This window comes from Onychomys torridus, chromosome X (genome assembly GCF_903995425.1).
Source record: "Onychomys torridus chromosome X, mOncTor1.1, whole genome shotgun sequence".
NCBI classification, from domain to species: domain Eukaryota; kingdom Metazoa; phylum Chordata; class Mammalia; order Rodentia; family Cricetidae; genus Onychomys; species Onychomys torridus.
This window is the reverse complement of record NC_050466.1, coordinates 1,500,857-1,517,138: the sequence shown is the minus strand read 5'-3', so window position 1 is coordinate 1,517,138 and position 16,282 is coordinate 1,500,857. Positions and strand designations below refer to the sequence as shown.

Genomic DNA, 16,282 nt, shown 5'->3' with positions numbered 1-16,282 from the left:
TACCAAACCCCCACCTCCACCACACACAGACTAGGGGCACAATCAAAAATGGCTATGCATAGCTTTTTACATGGGTGCTGGGGATTTGAACTTAGAACATCATGCTCTTAGTGACTGAGCCACCCCATCCATTTACGCAATTGTTGAGATTCCTCATGTAGATGGCCAAGAGAAAGCAGGCTGCAGCTAGTTTTGAAGGCCTCTCTTGGACATATTCATATTCCTGCAGGGTCATCTCACAGATGAAGCGGGACAAGGTTAGTGTCTTCATGCTATGTGACTAGTTTTCTATCCCACCAACAGTGAATGAGGCTTCCTGCCCCCGATCCTTGCCAACATGTGTTTGTTGTCAGTTGCTTTGTTGATCTTGGCTATTCTGATTGGAATGAGATGTCCAATCCTGATAGTGTTTCAATAGTCTTGTGTATGCAAAACAAGCCTTAATATGGATCACAGGGCCTAGCCTGCTATGTCCTCCACAGCAGAACTGTTTACTTACCCTCCCCCAAAGCCCAGGAATACAGTTTTTATAAGGATAGTCTGAAATGTGGTCCCGACTGTCACAAATGCATTGTGTCCAAATCAGAAATCATTTTCAGTATTTGGCAAGTTAAGGATTTATGACTTGAATTCTTACCCTTATAGAACTTTATGTGGCATCCTGGTCTCCTATATCCCTAGTTGCCTGTGCAGCAAATGTAATTAACATCTGGATTCCTAATGTGACTGCATGTATGTGGAAGAAATTTTCTTTTTTATTACAGTGTGTGTGTGTGTGTGTGTGTGTGTGTGTGTGTGTGTGTGTGTACATGCCATAGCACATGTCTGTTGTCAGAGGACAACCTATGAGTGTGATGTGTATTCATGTGTATTCTAGGGACTGAACTCAGGTCATCAGGCTTGGTAGTAAGCACCTTTATCTGTCTTACCATCTCAAAGGCCCTAAACTATTTTCAGTTGTGGGGCTAACTAATTTTGGACCTGAACAGAGAGCCCTTCCAACCTCAAACTTGTTTGGAAGGGAGAGGAGCACTTATTGTTTGTGTTAGGAGAGCACATTGCATTTTACAATGCTCTCGAGATGTCTTCTACTTCCTTTAGCATCCTGGGGTATACTCCTTCATCCTACTCTACCCCTCCACTAACCATCTGGTTTTACTGAGATCTGTCTGTATACTGCAGAGAACGGGCTTCTAGAGCAATTGTGGTGGCAGGTATTTCCCCACAGAAATGTCCCGATTTGCATTATAATCAACCTGAAGGGCCAGTCTTGGTGTGTTTTGCTGCCTAGTCCTTCCTTCCAGGGGTACCTGAAGGTGGCCTATTGAGAGCTTGAAGGGCCCCCCCAATCCAGTAACTCTCATTAAGCCCCATTCAACTGCTCCTCTACCCTGTTGAAAGAAATGATGAGATGTAGGTATTAGTGATATTTATCCATTTATTAAAATATTTAAAGAAGTAATTACTGTATGAATTTTGAGGACCGGTGTTCTATTTTGTGGGAAGGACTAAGAAGAATAGGCACACTTTGTGGATCTTTTCCTTCTCTGTTTTTATTTTCCGTTATTCCATCACTATTCCAGCTTCCTCCCCTGACCAGATCCTGGCCCTGCTACTTATTTGCAGGGCCTCTGAGAAAACACAGAACATATAATAGTAAGCAACAATGTATTACAGATTAGCAGACAAATGCAACTCCACAAACCATATAGCCAATCAAGGTCCCTTATTCAGTGGAAAGGTGTGGATGGGGTCTGATTTCTCTGGTATTGGTTTCTGTCTGTTATACAACTAAAACTCTACTGTGTCCTAAGGGAAGATGATGTTGACCCCCAATTGTTTCTTCTGGTCATCTTTTTGTACATTGAAAATATCCTCTTTATTGTTCCCTTGCCCTTTTGGGTGTAATAGAGGGCCTTAATGGATAGCTGTTGGCCTCTTATAGTATCAATGCCAGAAGTGGTTGGTGGCACTTTAACTCTATTTGGATTTTTCCTTCCCTGCTGTTCTTCTGGCTAAGAATTATACAATCAATTCTACAGACAGTGCTACCAAAGATACAACCAAACCCCAGAACTTTGATTCTTAATCATTTCTGTACAGAACTGTGGTGGATACTTAGTGTCTGGTCCCACCACCGGAGCAACTGTATTACTTCAAATCGTTAGCAATGAAATCCTGAAAGGAGCCCATGTTCTCAGGGCTAAGGAAACTCCAGAGAGAGAGAGAGAGAGAGAGAGAGAGAGAGAGAGAGAGAGAGAGAGAGAGGAGAGACGAGAGACAGACAGAGAGAGAGAGGGAGGGAGGGGGAGGGAGAGAGGGAGGGGGAGGGAGAGAGGGAGAGAGAGGGAGAGGGAAAGAGAGAGAGAAAGAGAGAGAGAGAGAGAGGGAGGAAGAGAGAGAGAGAGAGATAGAGAGAGATAGAGAGAGATAGAGAGAGAGAGATCCCTTCTTGCTTTGTTTCCAAAGATGTGTGAACAAGTTCTTAGCATGCCAGCTTCCCTTTGCAGGGAACCATTGGTAACTAAACAATGCAGATGGTATCTGGACCACTTTAACAAGCCACACTGGCCCCTTAGCTTATCAGTTTTGCCCCACGTTCGGTTCTTCTAGTCCCCATCCTCTAGGTGTCATTCAATAGCATTCTGACTCAGCTAGGAGAACAGGGTGGGGATGAGATGGTACAACAGAGCAACAGCAGCATTACAGTACACAAAGACCTACAGCACTCCAGCAAAATAAGCACGGATGGATTCCTATTACAGTTGACTATCACTTGCGATGAAATAATTACAAGACATAGCCCTGCTTAGTCATTACCAAGGTAAGGCTACTGTTTCCTAGGATTTCCTTCTGTTTCCTTAAATTTGCTTATTTAGAAATGATCCAGTTTTGGAAAAGACTCTTCGGAGAAAATTCAACATGGTTCCCAACTGTGTGAATGTGCATGTGCAGGCATTAGTTCCTGCAGCCAAGGAGGAACAGTGGCATTGGTGGTTTGATCTGCTACCTCTTCCTCTGAAGAAAGAGTGACAAGAGGAAACCAAAGACGCTGCAACAGCACACTCCACTTAAATACATACACTGTCAGCAATCCACATCCTGATGTTGACGTTTTAAGTGTTTTCTGCCATCTTTTCCCATTGAGTTTCTCCTCTGGTTGTAGAGCTAGGACAGTTTTGTTTGGCACAGCTATCAGACATCGGGGGGCTACCCCATTGTTAAGTCTCTTTTTCTCACCCCTCAAGAGGTGGAACACAGGCAGCTGGTTTAAGTGGGTTAGGCTGGTGGAGTTCTAGAAAGTTGAGAACCAGTGATAGGAGTCTGGGTTGTGCACCTCAGTGAACCAGCCGTTGGACTGAGTCAGGTAAATTGAGCACGCTAAGTTTGACTGAGCAGTGAGAAAAGGGCAGTTTTCTGGATTTATGATCAAGGGTGGAGATGAGAGGCAGACCAGAGACATTCTCTCTGAGCATTGGACTTCCATTAGATTTGCCTGACCGAGATTGTACACTTAGACAAAAAAGGATTCAAATTAAGATTTGGAGCAATTTGGGCCTACTACATTTTCATGAAAAAAAAACTTGGAAGTGGAACATCAGGGAAGCCAAGGCTTTTAGCCTTTATTTTCCCAGATCCATGTTCCTTCTGGTCACCCTGACTGCCCCTCTTATATTCAGGGGAAAGGGGGCAAGATATGAGATTTGAAGGTAATTTGAAGAGTTCCCCAACAGCCTGTCCAATAGCTGCAGGCCCAGATTAATCTTATGGGGAAGGGCCCAGGCTGTGGTGGTTGGTCAGCCCTAACTTAGACATCTAAAGGGTAGAGCTCTTTGCCATCTTTTGGACTGGGGAAGGGGACAATAAAGCTTGGGCAGTTGCTGATACAGAGCCAGGAGAAACAGAGCAAATGGCAGCATGCCAGCATGGCCCTTCTGCAGGGCATTGGTGTTTTTGTTCCCTTTCTGTGGCCTGGCTCAGTATTTTAAGTGGATGTCAGAATTAGCTGGGCTATAAGTAGACTCCAGCTACTTCTAAGATCCTAAAAAATGCACCAAAAGATTAGGAGCTCCACCAAGAACTAGGGCAGTTGGTAGAGTTATATATGTGTGTAGGGTGATAGGGAAGGGGAGGGATTCCTGGGTTATCACAATAAATTAGAGGGTCACTTAGAGGTCGAGTTGTATTTTCAGTTCTTAAAAATATATATGTATATATATGTACATCTTTATGTCTCTGTATATAATCTATACTGCAGCACAGCGGCAAAACATTTAGTTAAAAAATCCAGCGAGAATGCAGGCAAGCACTCCATGAAGACATGCAGGCTAGGATCAAGGCAAAAGGACAAGAGCCTGTATGGTTGCCATGAGGGGTGAGTTCCAACCAGTGGGCCCACCCAGCCACGAGAGCACCACCTGGACATGTGCAAAGACATACATGTACACATGAGAAAACACAAAGAGTGTATGGGGAGAGTGGAGGGAGGAGAAGTAGAGGAGGAGAAGGGGAGAGGGGGAAATGGGATGAGAAGGCAGGCTACTGAGGAAGAGAAGAAGAAAGGAGAGAAAATGAGCGGAGAGAGGAGAGGTGAGAAAGGAGAGGAGAGAGAGGAGGGAGAGGAGGGGAGAGGAGAGGAGAGGAGAGGAGAGGAGAGGAGAGGAGAGGAGAGGAGAGGAGAGGAGAGGAGAGACTCATATCTACAAGGAAAGATTCACATGATCATTGTAACAGACAAGTGGATAAGCATCCAGGACCTTGTTCTCATCTTCTTGAACCAACTAGGAGTCATCTTTTGGAAATATCAAGTTGCAAATGGCAGGGACTGGAAGAGAAACACAGCCAAGCCCGAATGCCCTGCCCCCTCTTCATCTTTCTGAGAGTCGGTTACTCATTCATTCCTTGGTGTCAACAGTTTCTCTGCTAGTGAAGGAAAGCCATTCCAACACGTCCTAGAGATGCGCTCCCATAAATTCTTATAGATCCCAGGCTATTCATAAAGAGTCTATCCCCAATAAACACTGTAGTTGCTCAAGGTACACAAAGAGAAGGAGAACTGAACAAGACAACTCGGAACAAGAATCTTTGGCCAACGAGAAAAATGTAACCCTCTAAGGAGATTTGATTAAGTCCAGGGAAAATATGTTAGTCTAAGGATTTGGAGGGTCTTTCTTGGTGGTGCTCATGTTTGTTCTGATATAATTTGGTTCAGTCTTTATTGAGGTTTTGAGTTTGTAGTGGAATCCTGTGTTGAGAGTTCTCCTTCCAGCTTTCGAGGACTACAGCTGAGAACTTGAAGGTGTTGGAGGGTCATCACCTTTTGCTGCATTGCCACGGTTTCTGCGACGCCAGAACCTGCCTTCAGAGCAAAAAAAAAAAAAAAAAGGGGGGGGGGTATAGAAATAAGGAAGTTAGTACTTTGCTAAATGCTTAAATGTGTGAGCCTCAGAGGGGGCAGGGTAACAGGAGACAGACTAGTTTGTTCCTACTGTAGCAACCATCTTTGAGTCAAAGAGGAAGCCACCGGGGACCATACAAACTAAATGCAAATAGGATTAATTCTTAGAAGCTGATCATTTATGCAAGTACTATGGACTCAGTCTGAGTCTACAGAAATCCTTTCAAACACTAGAGATTTCCAAATGTCAGATTCTTAAGGAATCAAGTCAGTTGGACCATACCCAAGAAAAATATACTTATGAAAAATCCTTATTCATTCAAACTAAAACAAACTGCCGTCCTCTTGTCCTGTTTTCACATGTCTGCTAATGCTGTATCTTTGAAGCGTCCATGTTACCTAAGCCTCAAGTTTAGGAAGAGACCATGAGCATCAGAATTGGGACAACTAAAAATTCTAGGAGAACCTTCTTTTGTATCCCATTCACATTTCAACAATATTTCAGTTATAAGGAAGAATGGTACAGAAAACAAAATTTATATAGTATGAGATTTGTATATCCAGGAGAAGGGATTTTTGACAGGGTGCTAAACCTGTCCCTAGCATCTTAGGAATGGGTCATGCAGTAAGATAGCTGTGCGATTGCAGTTTTCCTTTTGGCCATCCAGCCCACATAGCACCAATTCCTTTTCAGGCTTGCCCCTTACCAGCCAGTACTCATCTCATCCTCTAACTTACTTGGCATTACCTAATACTGGCTTCCTCCTGGAGACCCTTTCTAACACACTCACGAACATTTCTGAGGGTACATTCAGGTCTCATGGAGGAGCCCAAGCTGTTGTTCATGCCCTCTATGCCTATGGAATTGACTTACCAAGAAAACGAGGGAATCTGTGGCTCGATTTTGGCTTTTCTCCCTCTTCTCGCTTCTTCTTCCTCAACTTAGGGAATCTAATCCTCAGTCTGTGACGTAAACTGTGAGTGTCAGAAGACTGTTCCTGGGAAACCACAGCAAGAGTAAGGTCAAAATGTTAGTTTACATTCTGCAATAACTTCTATGGGCTCTTTAAAGTGATGGACAAGGATGGCGACAAAAAGCAGGTGGACCTACTCTTAGCTCAAGTAATACAGTCACCCCTACTCACTAGCCATGTATCTTAATAAAGAAATTGAGCTTTAGGGGCTGGAGAGGTGACTCAGTGGTGAAGAGCACTGGCTGCTCTTGCAGAGGACCTGGGTTCAATTCCCAGCACCCATATGGTGGGGCGGGGGTTAAAACTAAAAGATGCATTTCTGGATATATCAATACATGTTCCTTACACAAGCCTCAGAACAACCTGGAAAAATGGCTACTATCATTCCTGCGTTAGAAATGAGGTAAAGACTCAGAGCAAGGGGGAAGGGCGAAGGGAGGAGGAAGCAGAAACAAACAACTGTACATTTTTCAACAAGTTTGTTGAAAAAAAAAAAGAACAAAACAAAAAAGCAAAGGCTCAGAGGCTAAATGTTTCATGGGAGGTCACGTGGATTGTTGGGGGTCACCGTTGCAGTTCTTTATAAATCAGGAAAAAGTACTCCACCTTTCAAACCTCCAGTAGAGAGCCCTATTTGCCCCTCAGTCAAACATCCTCAGACAGGGAAGACTCTGCCTCACAGGCTACCTGTTTTTTTTGTCTGGAATGCAGAGGATTCTCTAAACAAATTCACTAATTTTGAATGTAAGTTCTTTGCTGGACAGACAAAACACAGGCTCTGTAATTCCAGTTCATTCTGCAACTCATATCTTATTTCTGTAAAAGCATTCTTATTTTACTTCTGTTCCTAGCAAAATGGTTGATTTATTGCCAGGAAATGTAGCCAAACACATTTCAAGACGTTTTGGGGTAATCTTCCTTTCAGGATTAGTTATGCCTCCAGTCCCTTCCCTGAGGGGAAGAGTCCAAACCTATCTTCCTCCTCTTCCTGCACAGACTCCCATTGCACCCTTTCTTCTTTAGTGCTGCTCCTGGCTGTACCCCCGACCTTCAGAACTGCACAGGACCTTCCCCTCAGTTAGAGCCCTGCAAAGTCCAATAAATAATTGACCCTTGTCCTGCTCTCCCCTAGCAAAGTGGGTCTGAATCTTCTGTGATCTCAAGATAAGGGCGGTTAGTGTGTGCAACCTCTCCTTGCCATATTTTCAATCAACTTCCTTTCTTCAGGGCTTTACCTCTCTGGAACTCAGAAAAGAGATTTTTGTCCCAGGTGGGACCCCAAGGTATAGGATGATAAATATCCAGGCAGTTTGCTCGCTCAGGAGCTTAATGGACGACATCTGAGGCAGGTAATAATGGAACAAAGAGTGAGAATTTGCTTTTCTTATTGTCTAACAGGACATCTTCCTTCCCTAGAAGGCTACTGATAAAAACATGCAGTATGCCACACCTTGTAATGTAATCACCAAAGATTGGTAAATCTTTTAAGACAATAATGAGTGGTTCTCAACCTTCCTAATTCTGCGACCCTTTAATATAGTTTCCTCACATTGTGGTGACCTCCAACCACAAAATTATTTCATTGCTACTTCATAACTGTAATTTTGCTACGGTTATGAAATGTAATGTAAATAACCAGCGTTTTCTGATGGGCTTTGGGGTTGCGACCCACAGGTTGAGAACCGTAGTTTGGAGACTTTGCATATCCTTTTCCTTCTGAGATAGTAGCCTTACCTCTGCACTATTCCAAACACGTCTATATGAGTGCTCACATGCATACAGCTGGCACTTAGTGTCGCCATACAATAGCTATAAGGAGGCAGGCAGGGGTTCTAAAGTTTGAAATGAATGTTTTTATAATTGGAAGAATTTTGAGACAATCTCTGTCAGATCCCAATGGGAATACTTTACTCTGTTATAGGTGTCCGTCTTTGGGGTAATTGGTTTATGAATGAATATGAAAGTTTGCAGTCTTAGAAAAGTACTCAAAGTAGTCCAAACTTGGCAGCATCTATGCAACTATATTCTATCTGTTATAATGTTTCGTTTTCCTTTTATGCCACATATTGGCTGGGAGAGGCAATGGAGGGGCAGGTAGCAGCAGGAAGAGGAGGAGTTTGGGAGACTGACCTACCAATATGTCCTAGGTATCAACCAGTTACACCAGCTGTCTGCAAACAACTGGTGTGGCTATGCTAGTATGTACGACATATGGTTTAGTTCTGGCAGCAGACACTGAGCAGGGAGAGCTTGTAGCCTAGAGAACAATGTGATCTTCCTTAGTCTTTCTTCCTTTAGAATGGTCTTCTTTCTGGTTATTTGTCCATGGTCACCTACTTGTTCATTTTTGTTGCTTTATTCTGTCCATTTATGATGAGGGTGTGGAAAGGTGGATGCTTCATTAATGCTGAAGTAAAAAGTTTGCATTGGGCCTCTGTTACACCTATCCCATGTACTGACCCCATACTATGACACCAAGAGAAAATTCCCACTCCCCAGGTTACGAACCTCTGGAAAAAGGATTTGATTCAACCAGTCAATTGCCAGTATCCTTCTCAACTCCATATTCATGGCATCCAGGGCAGTTTGTAGTGTGGCCTTATCCTCAGCATCTCTCAACTGGTATAGACAAGGAGAATAGTAAGTGTACATTTCCTAGCATGTTGCCTTAGACTCTACTCTGAGTTCATGCTAGGACCAAGAGATCATACAGGTAACAACATACTGTACCTCATTTGGCCTACAATCAGATTGTTTATTTATCAAAAGTAATTCTAGCTTTAGACAGCGCTCTTTTCACCAAGAAGATCCAGGAAATCGTCAGATGGCTGAGGTCTCTTTGCTGGACATGCTCAGTTTCACAAATGAAGGTCTTTTCTCTGGCATGAATTAGCACCACAATTTTCCTCTTTAGCTTAATGTCTACAACAAGGGTATTACTCTTGGCTTCCAGTTTCTGAAGCCATATCACTACCCACCTAAGTAAGAGCTATCACTACATTCTGAGCATATTGTGTATATCAGGGACTGTGAATACATAATTTCATGTACTCTCCCAAATACCCTCACAATACCTTACAAGGTATGATTATTTTCATTTCATTGGTGAGAAAGTATAATCAAAGAAGTTTAGTGTTGAAGATTACATGGCTAATGTTTGGTTGTTATCCCTGGAAGGCCTGCTCTTTTCTCAAGGGAAATGGAGGAGGAATGGATGAGGAGGCGGAGGGACTGGGAGGAGGGAGGGGAAACTACAGTTGGGATGTAATATTTGAGAGAATAAATTTATTTAAAAGATTACAGGGCCAGACAGAATCTGTCTAACTTAGTCGCCTACCATTTATACAATACACAAAGGTATCCAGATGGTTATAATAGTTATTATATATTATAATTTAAATGATAGTTCGTAAATCAAGGTGAGCTTAGGGAAGGACTGCCTCAATTTCTCACTTCCTGGTAGAGGCTCTGCCTCTCTAGACTGTGCTGTAGCTTCTAGTTATTTGTTCTCCATGATTAAGAAACGTGTTTGTAGATGGCTTGTCCTGGCTAAGTGGTTACTACTAACCTCCCAGCACATAGAAGATAAACTCTGTGTAGTACACAGGAGATTTAAGATACTTTTTTTTTTCTGAGACAGGGTTTCTCTTCAGCTTTGGAGCTTGATCTGGAACTCACTCTGTAGACCAGGCTGTCCTCGAACTCACAGAGATCCACCTGCCTCTGCTTCCCGAGTGCTGGGATTACAAGTGCGCCACCACCTCCCGGCGAGACTTAGATTCTTTTGAGACCATCTCCAAGTTCCAAATCAGCAGTACAGGAAAAGCATTCATATTCTAACAGGTAATAATTGGGGCACATGGCAACACACTGATGAATACAGCCCCTGAAAGCATATAGCAATCGAAGCTGGACCCAGCTCTCATCTCCACATGCACTCTCCTTTCAGTTTGGCATTTCTGTGGTCTCTTCCTATTTATGGGACACTTGCTGCTGTAGCAATAGCTAGTGCCAGAAATGTGTGCTGATTGAATGGACAGGGAGTGGGACGGGAGGTTATGGCCAGTCAGAGCATGTTAAAAGAAAGAATCAAATCAATGCTAACAAATAATTTGTCCTTCTTTGCAATGTAAGACAATACAGCATGGCTTAGATGCATGTGCCAAACATATGCCAAAGAAGGGAAGTGGGAATTACTGAATGAGATTCACTTCATTTTTCAAAAAAAGCTATATCCCTATTACAGTTTACCTACAATGTCCCCTAAAGGCCCATGTGTTATATAGGCTTAAGTCTCAGACTGGTGCTATTGAGAGGTAGTGGAACATTTAAGAGATGTAGCCCAATCAGAAGTATTGTGGTCATTGTGACCATGGCTTTGAGAGGGACTGTAGTTCCTTGGCCACACTCCTTTTCATTTCTAGCCATGAGGTGAGCAACATTAGTCTCCCTCATGATTTTCAGCACAGTGTGCTGCCTTGCCAGATGCTGAAAGCAAAGGATCAAACCATTCATGGACTGAACCCTCCAAAGCTATGAGCCAAAACAAAGCTTTCTCTCTGTGAGTTGATTATCTTGGGTGTTCATTTCAGCAATGGAAAGCTAATACAGGCCCTCTACCAAAACTGCTCTTTTTTACTGCCATACTTTCTCAATAGGAATAATCCCCAAATGAAACATGCCTGTACCCATCTCATGCCGGTGACGGCCTTTCCTGAGATACATGTTCATTCTTATGTGCTTCATGCCTGCTTGACTCATTTTGATGTGTACACATGGATGTAGCCTCACAGGTCCTGTCTGAAGGAAGCCTTCTGAAAGCCTCACTTCCTGATAGGGTATGTTCAAGTTGGGATGTTGCCTAGCATGGCCTAATTTTCAAGCTATGAGCTTCAAGAAAGCCTAAATTAGCAAGAGGCCAACTTCCCATATTTACTGATGGCTAAACGGAGAATGACATTGAGTTCAGAATTCCAGGTGAAATTGTCCAAAGCTAAAACACCCTAGCTTGAGACCCAGATGATGGAATGATGTGGTCTGAGTGCTTTAGTCATTCTGCTTCTGAGGCAGTGTGACAATTGGATATGTAAATGAAAGAGTGTATTCTTATAATTTCAACTCAGAAGCCCTTCTTCAAATTCAACTTGAATTGGATCAAAAGCAAGCACAACATCAAAGTTGGATAGTTAGAAGCAGTTGTCTTGTCAGAGTACAATCACCTTGGGCCCATGCATGGACATTACATTAGGAGAAACATGCAACTAGTGTAATGTTCAGAGTCATAATTCATCCTCCTTAGTACTTTTAAAGCCCATCTTTTGAGCCACAACTATGTACCAGGTACTGCTGGGCACTGAAGGTACAATACTTTGTTGTTTATGTAAATCCTCTAAACAAGCTATAGAGGTAAGGTTACAATTCCTATCATGGAGGTAGGGGAAATAATGCAAAGAGGTGAATTTACACAGTGTTGTGAGTTGTGTTGTGTTCCTCTCAAAAGATATGTTAAAGTCCTAATCCCCAGTACTTCAGAATGCACCCTTATGTGAAATTATAGTTATTGCCTTTGTAATTTACTGTTAACTTGAGGTCATATAGATAGGGCAGGCCTTAATCCATTACTATCAATTACCCTGGCAGAATATGGCCATATGAAGACAGAGACATTGAAGATAAGATAAGGATCAACAAGGATTGCCAGAAAAATGATCAGAAGCTGGGAAAAGGCAAAGAAAGCTTCCCTTAGGGATTTTTAGAGGTATTGGACCTGATGACAATTTGGGCTTTAATGTTGGAGTTTTCAAAATGATAAGCTATTTAAAGTCATATAAATCCTTGGTACTTAGTCATGGCAACCTTACTTAGGGAGTTAGTACAAATGGTAGGTAGCTAATTTGTATTTGAGCTCAGAGCCCTCAAAATTTCTTCCTATTTCCTGTTACTTTCTCCATGGAGAAGGTGAAATTTCCATCTTGAGAGAAGAGCATCTCTGAGGAGCTCACTCTTTTCACTTGTAACTGAATCAGGTATAATGAGAACACTGTGCATCTGATGGGCCTAGTTTTGACCCAGGGGACATTGACCAAAGATAGAAAGACTTTTTTCCAAAATATGGTAGTCCCTATGGATTGTCATAAACACACACAGTAACATATTCAGGTGACAAATGCTACATAATGGCAATCATGACTGGAATCACCAGGCAAACACCTACTTACAATCACACGTCTCTAGTACCCTGGAACCAAATACAGAAAGTGGCCATATTCAAAAGAGATACTTGCCCTCCCATGCTCCAACCCCATGCACTCACCAAGTTTTCATCCAGGAAAGCTTTGGTGTCATCGTATAGCCCTTTAAGACTAAATGTAACATCTACTGCATCAGTTCTGCTCAGAGTCTGAGAAGAGAAGAAAGGAGAATGGAAGGGAAAGGACAAGATCAAGTAGCTGGTTAGTAAGCATGCAGCTGGCTTCTCCATGGGAAGGTAGGAACAGACTAGCAGGCACGGCTGTAGCTGGAAAAGTAATATCACAAATACAGCACGCTGGCACAGCATGAGCACCAACCAGTCAGAATTGACACCAGCTGTCAACAGTCCACTGTCAACAATATAGCTCTATTGGTGTGCCCCCCCACCCCCCACCCCCACAAAGTGGAACAATACAGCTTAGCTTTTGGCATCACTGATTCGGTACAGTGGGCAATAGGAAATTTGCAAACCAGAGGGAAATTTGCAAATCTAGGTTAAAACTACCTTTCCTATGGCAGGTAGAAATAAGTCTAACCATACATATCTCTTCTTGAAACTTATGGCCTTTGGACCTCACTAGGATCTGGCCTAAAATAAAGTTAACTCACATTTGAACACATCCTGATCCTTTTGTATTTTTACCTATTAATGAAGTTTGCGCTCCTCTCCCTCCATCTCCATCCTGTCCCTTCATATCCCTCCCTCCCTCCCTCCCTCTCCCTCTCTTCCTCCCTCCCTCCTCCTCCTGTGTGTGCATGCATGAGTGCATGTTTGTGCCTGTGTGTCTGTGTGTGCATGCATATAGTTATGTATGCCAGGGATCATATCCAAGGCCATTCTGTCACTAAGCTACATCTCCAAATCTAAAGCACATTTTAAAAGCAACACTCAAATCTTATGGCAGTGAGTATTGGCATGGGATGGCACATTTAAATATTAAATGTCTGATCTGAACCTGTCAAGAGGGAAATAAAAGCCTCTTGGATCTCTGGTTCCAATGACAGGTATAACCTTATACTGTTACACAGGGAGTCAGCTGGAATGAGGAAGGTCCAAGACTATGTTTCTTTCCATTTATTAACTATTTCACTCTGAGGCTGATGTGGTGGCTAGCTGCCAGAAACAAACACTACTTCTCAGGATGATGAAATCGGTCATGGCATTTCCTCAGCAGCCACCTTAGCCTTATAACAATCTAAGGAATTCCTGCATTCCTATCCACTCTATTACTTTATTTTTCAATTTTAGTTTGTTTATATTGTGTAAATATTCACGTTTATATGCATGTTTATAAGGATGCATGTGTGTGTGTGTGTGTGTGTGTGTGTGTGTGTGTGTGTGTGTGTGTTCCTGTAGAGGCCAGAGATGGATGTGAAGTGTCTTTCTCAATTGCTATCCACCTTAGAGTTTTGAGACAGCGCCTGTCACTGGACCTGGAACTCACTGATTTGGCTAGACTGGCTAGCTAGAGAGCCTCTGAGCTCCTCTGTCTCCGCCTTCAAGTGTTGGGATTAAAATGTGTGCTGCCATGCCTGACTGTTAATGTGAGTGCTTGGGGTATGTATATGTTCAGTTACTCATGCACAGCAAGTACTTTACCTAGGAATCCATGGCCCCAACCCCTGTCTACCCATCGGTTTTCTACCCTATCACTTGCAGATGTTCCTCATTTCATTTTTGTTTCCCTTCCCTTTAAACCCCCTTTTCCTTTAAAGTTTGGCTCCTTTATTTCGTTTGCTAATTTTCTCGCCTTACCTCAATGGGAATACAGGAAGCTGCGCCCTCCTCATTGCCACTGTCTTGGCTATAGAACACCTCATTCAGTATGTTAGCACTGGCATTCACAGAATCCATGAGGACAGACACGTGCTGGTGGACCTTGCTCAGGTCATTAAGTCTGTAATAAAGCAAAACCCGATGAGTTTGTTGCTATGGATTTATGGAGCTGGTAGATTGGGATAAGAATCAAAATGAAAACCCTAGGTCCTGGGTTTGAACTCTTTATTCCCTCTTGCTATTTCTGGTCTTCACTAGGTATCCAATGAAGAAAATGCTAGAATAGTCTTCTTTAAGCATTCACCTTTGTTCATGCTTGTTTACGTTGGATTTAGATACTGGGAGATTGAACAGGGTGAGAAACTAAAATAGAGGAGCATAACTTCAAGGTCTTTCTAACAGTTAAGGGCGAGGATAAACTATTTCTTCATTTATTTATTTAACTGTACATTTATCTGTTTGTATTTGCACATATGTGTATGTGTGTGTGTGTGTGTGTGTGTGTGTGTGTGTGTATGTTTGTGTACATGTGCAGATCAGAGGACATGCTGCAGAAGTTGGGACCCTAAAGATCAAACTTAGATGGCCAGCCTTGATGACAAGCACCTTCAGTTCTTGAACCATTGTGCTGGCCCAGAATAAACATTCTTATTCCTACTGGGTCTTGGAAAGCAGAGGGAAATAAAATAAAATAAAAATAAAAAATCACCTATGGCTCTAATGGGGAGTGTGAAAACTGGCTTATTGTCAGTCACAAGAATGCTTCCTGCATGGACTGTCAGGGCCCTAATTGTAAGCACTTAAATTCCTTTCTGAGGTTAAGATCCCCAGTAGTCAACAGAAATCAACTAACTATCTCTCCCTATCCATTTTTGGGTTTCCCAGCCCTGTTTTAAGGTCAGTCCTCTTACCTGCTAATGAGGTCTTCTGCAAGCCGAGCCAAGTGCTGCATCTGGGCATATTCCCTATCAGAGAGGCTATCTTGAGATTCCTGGTAATCCAGCTGGGGTGGTGGGGCCGCTTGGATTTCAGTATGCTTACTTTCCCATGTTTTCATTGAGTTCTCAAACTCCTAAAGATGAATATAGTGGCAAATTGTAATAACTGTTGTAGCTATGAGGACATGTGACAGATTCATCTATGAGTATGGCATTTTGTAGGTAATATGGGGTATAGGTGGTAAAGGGGAGTGAAGACATTCCTATCCATTCCCTTTATGTACCTATTTATACATCTTCCTGTCTTTTTAGTCAATGTATCTTCTGTATAAGATAGTTTAGTTTTTATTGTTAGTACATTGGCCTGTGGGACACCAGTCTTGAATGAGGCAAATCTCTGTCTTCTAGAAGCTCGGCTATGAGGACATGGTGATGGATAAGACAGAGGAATGCCTTTTGTGCTCTATTCTTTCCAAATGTATACCTTATGTTGTAGTGGGATTTAGATTCAGACACACAAAATTTGTTTTCCAATCCTGCTTTTTTCATATACTAGTTGTGTGACTATTAATAAGTTATTTAAGCTCTCAACATGGAAATAAATTTATCTTCCTTATAGGGTTCTTGGGAGGACCTACGTCAGGTAATATACGCAATGTGCCCAGCACAATGTTGGCATTTTATTAGGTGAGCATTCCCTCCCTCTCTATTGATATTTTTATGTTCACACTTCAAAAGATAGCCTCCGAGTCCTGATCAATAATAATTGTAGCTTTTTATTTAGCAGAAATGAGTGGCATCTTTAAATGACATCTGCAATATATTAAGGAATCTTACGGAGTCCAAAGAGGACATATTCAATGCAAGAACTGTTGTTGAAAGAGTATATTTCTCCACCACCAAGGGTCTTTAGTTTTCTATGCAGTGTAGTGTAGAGGACAAC

The 16,282-nt window shown here is 42.5% G+C and overlaps 1 protein-coding gene across 1 annotated transcript in view; it reads right to left on the bottom strand.

Annotated features, from left to right (window-relative positions):
- Positions 1-4,662: 4,662 nt before the first annotated feature.
- Positions 4,663-16,282, bottom strand: part of Dgkk (diacylglycerol kinase kappa) — a 124,762-nt gene continuing 113,142 nt past the window's right edge. The window contains exons 23-28 of the mRNA XM_036174880.1: positions 15,313-15,473; positions 14,381-14,522; positions 12,686-12,772; positions 8,881-8,991; positions 6,273-6,396; positions 4,663-5,359 (exon numbers count right to left, since the gene is read on the bottom strand). Coding sequence (XP_036030773.1) covers positions 5,280-5,359; positions 6,273-6,396; positions 8,881-8,991; positions 12,686-12,772; positions 14,381-14,522; positions 15,313-15,473 — 705 coding nt within the window. The 3' untranslated portion in view covers positions 4,663-5,279. The remainder of the gene's footprint in view (positions 5,360-6,272; positions 6,397-8,880; positions 8,992-12,685; positions 12,773-14,380; positions 14,523-15,312; positions 15,474-16,282) is intronic.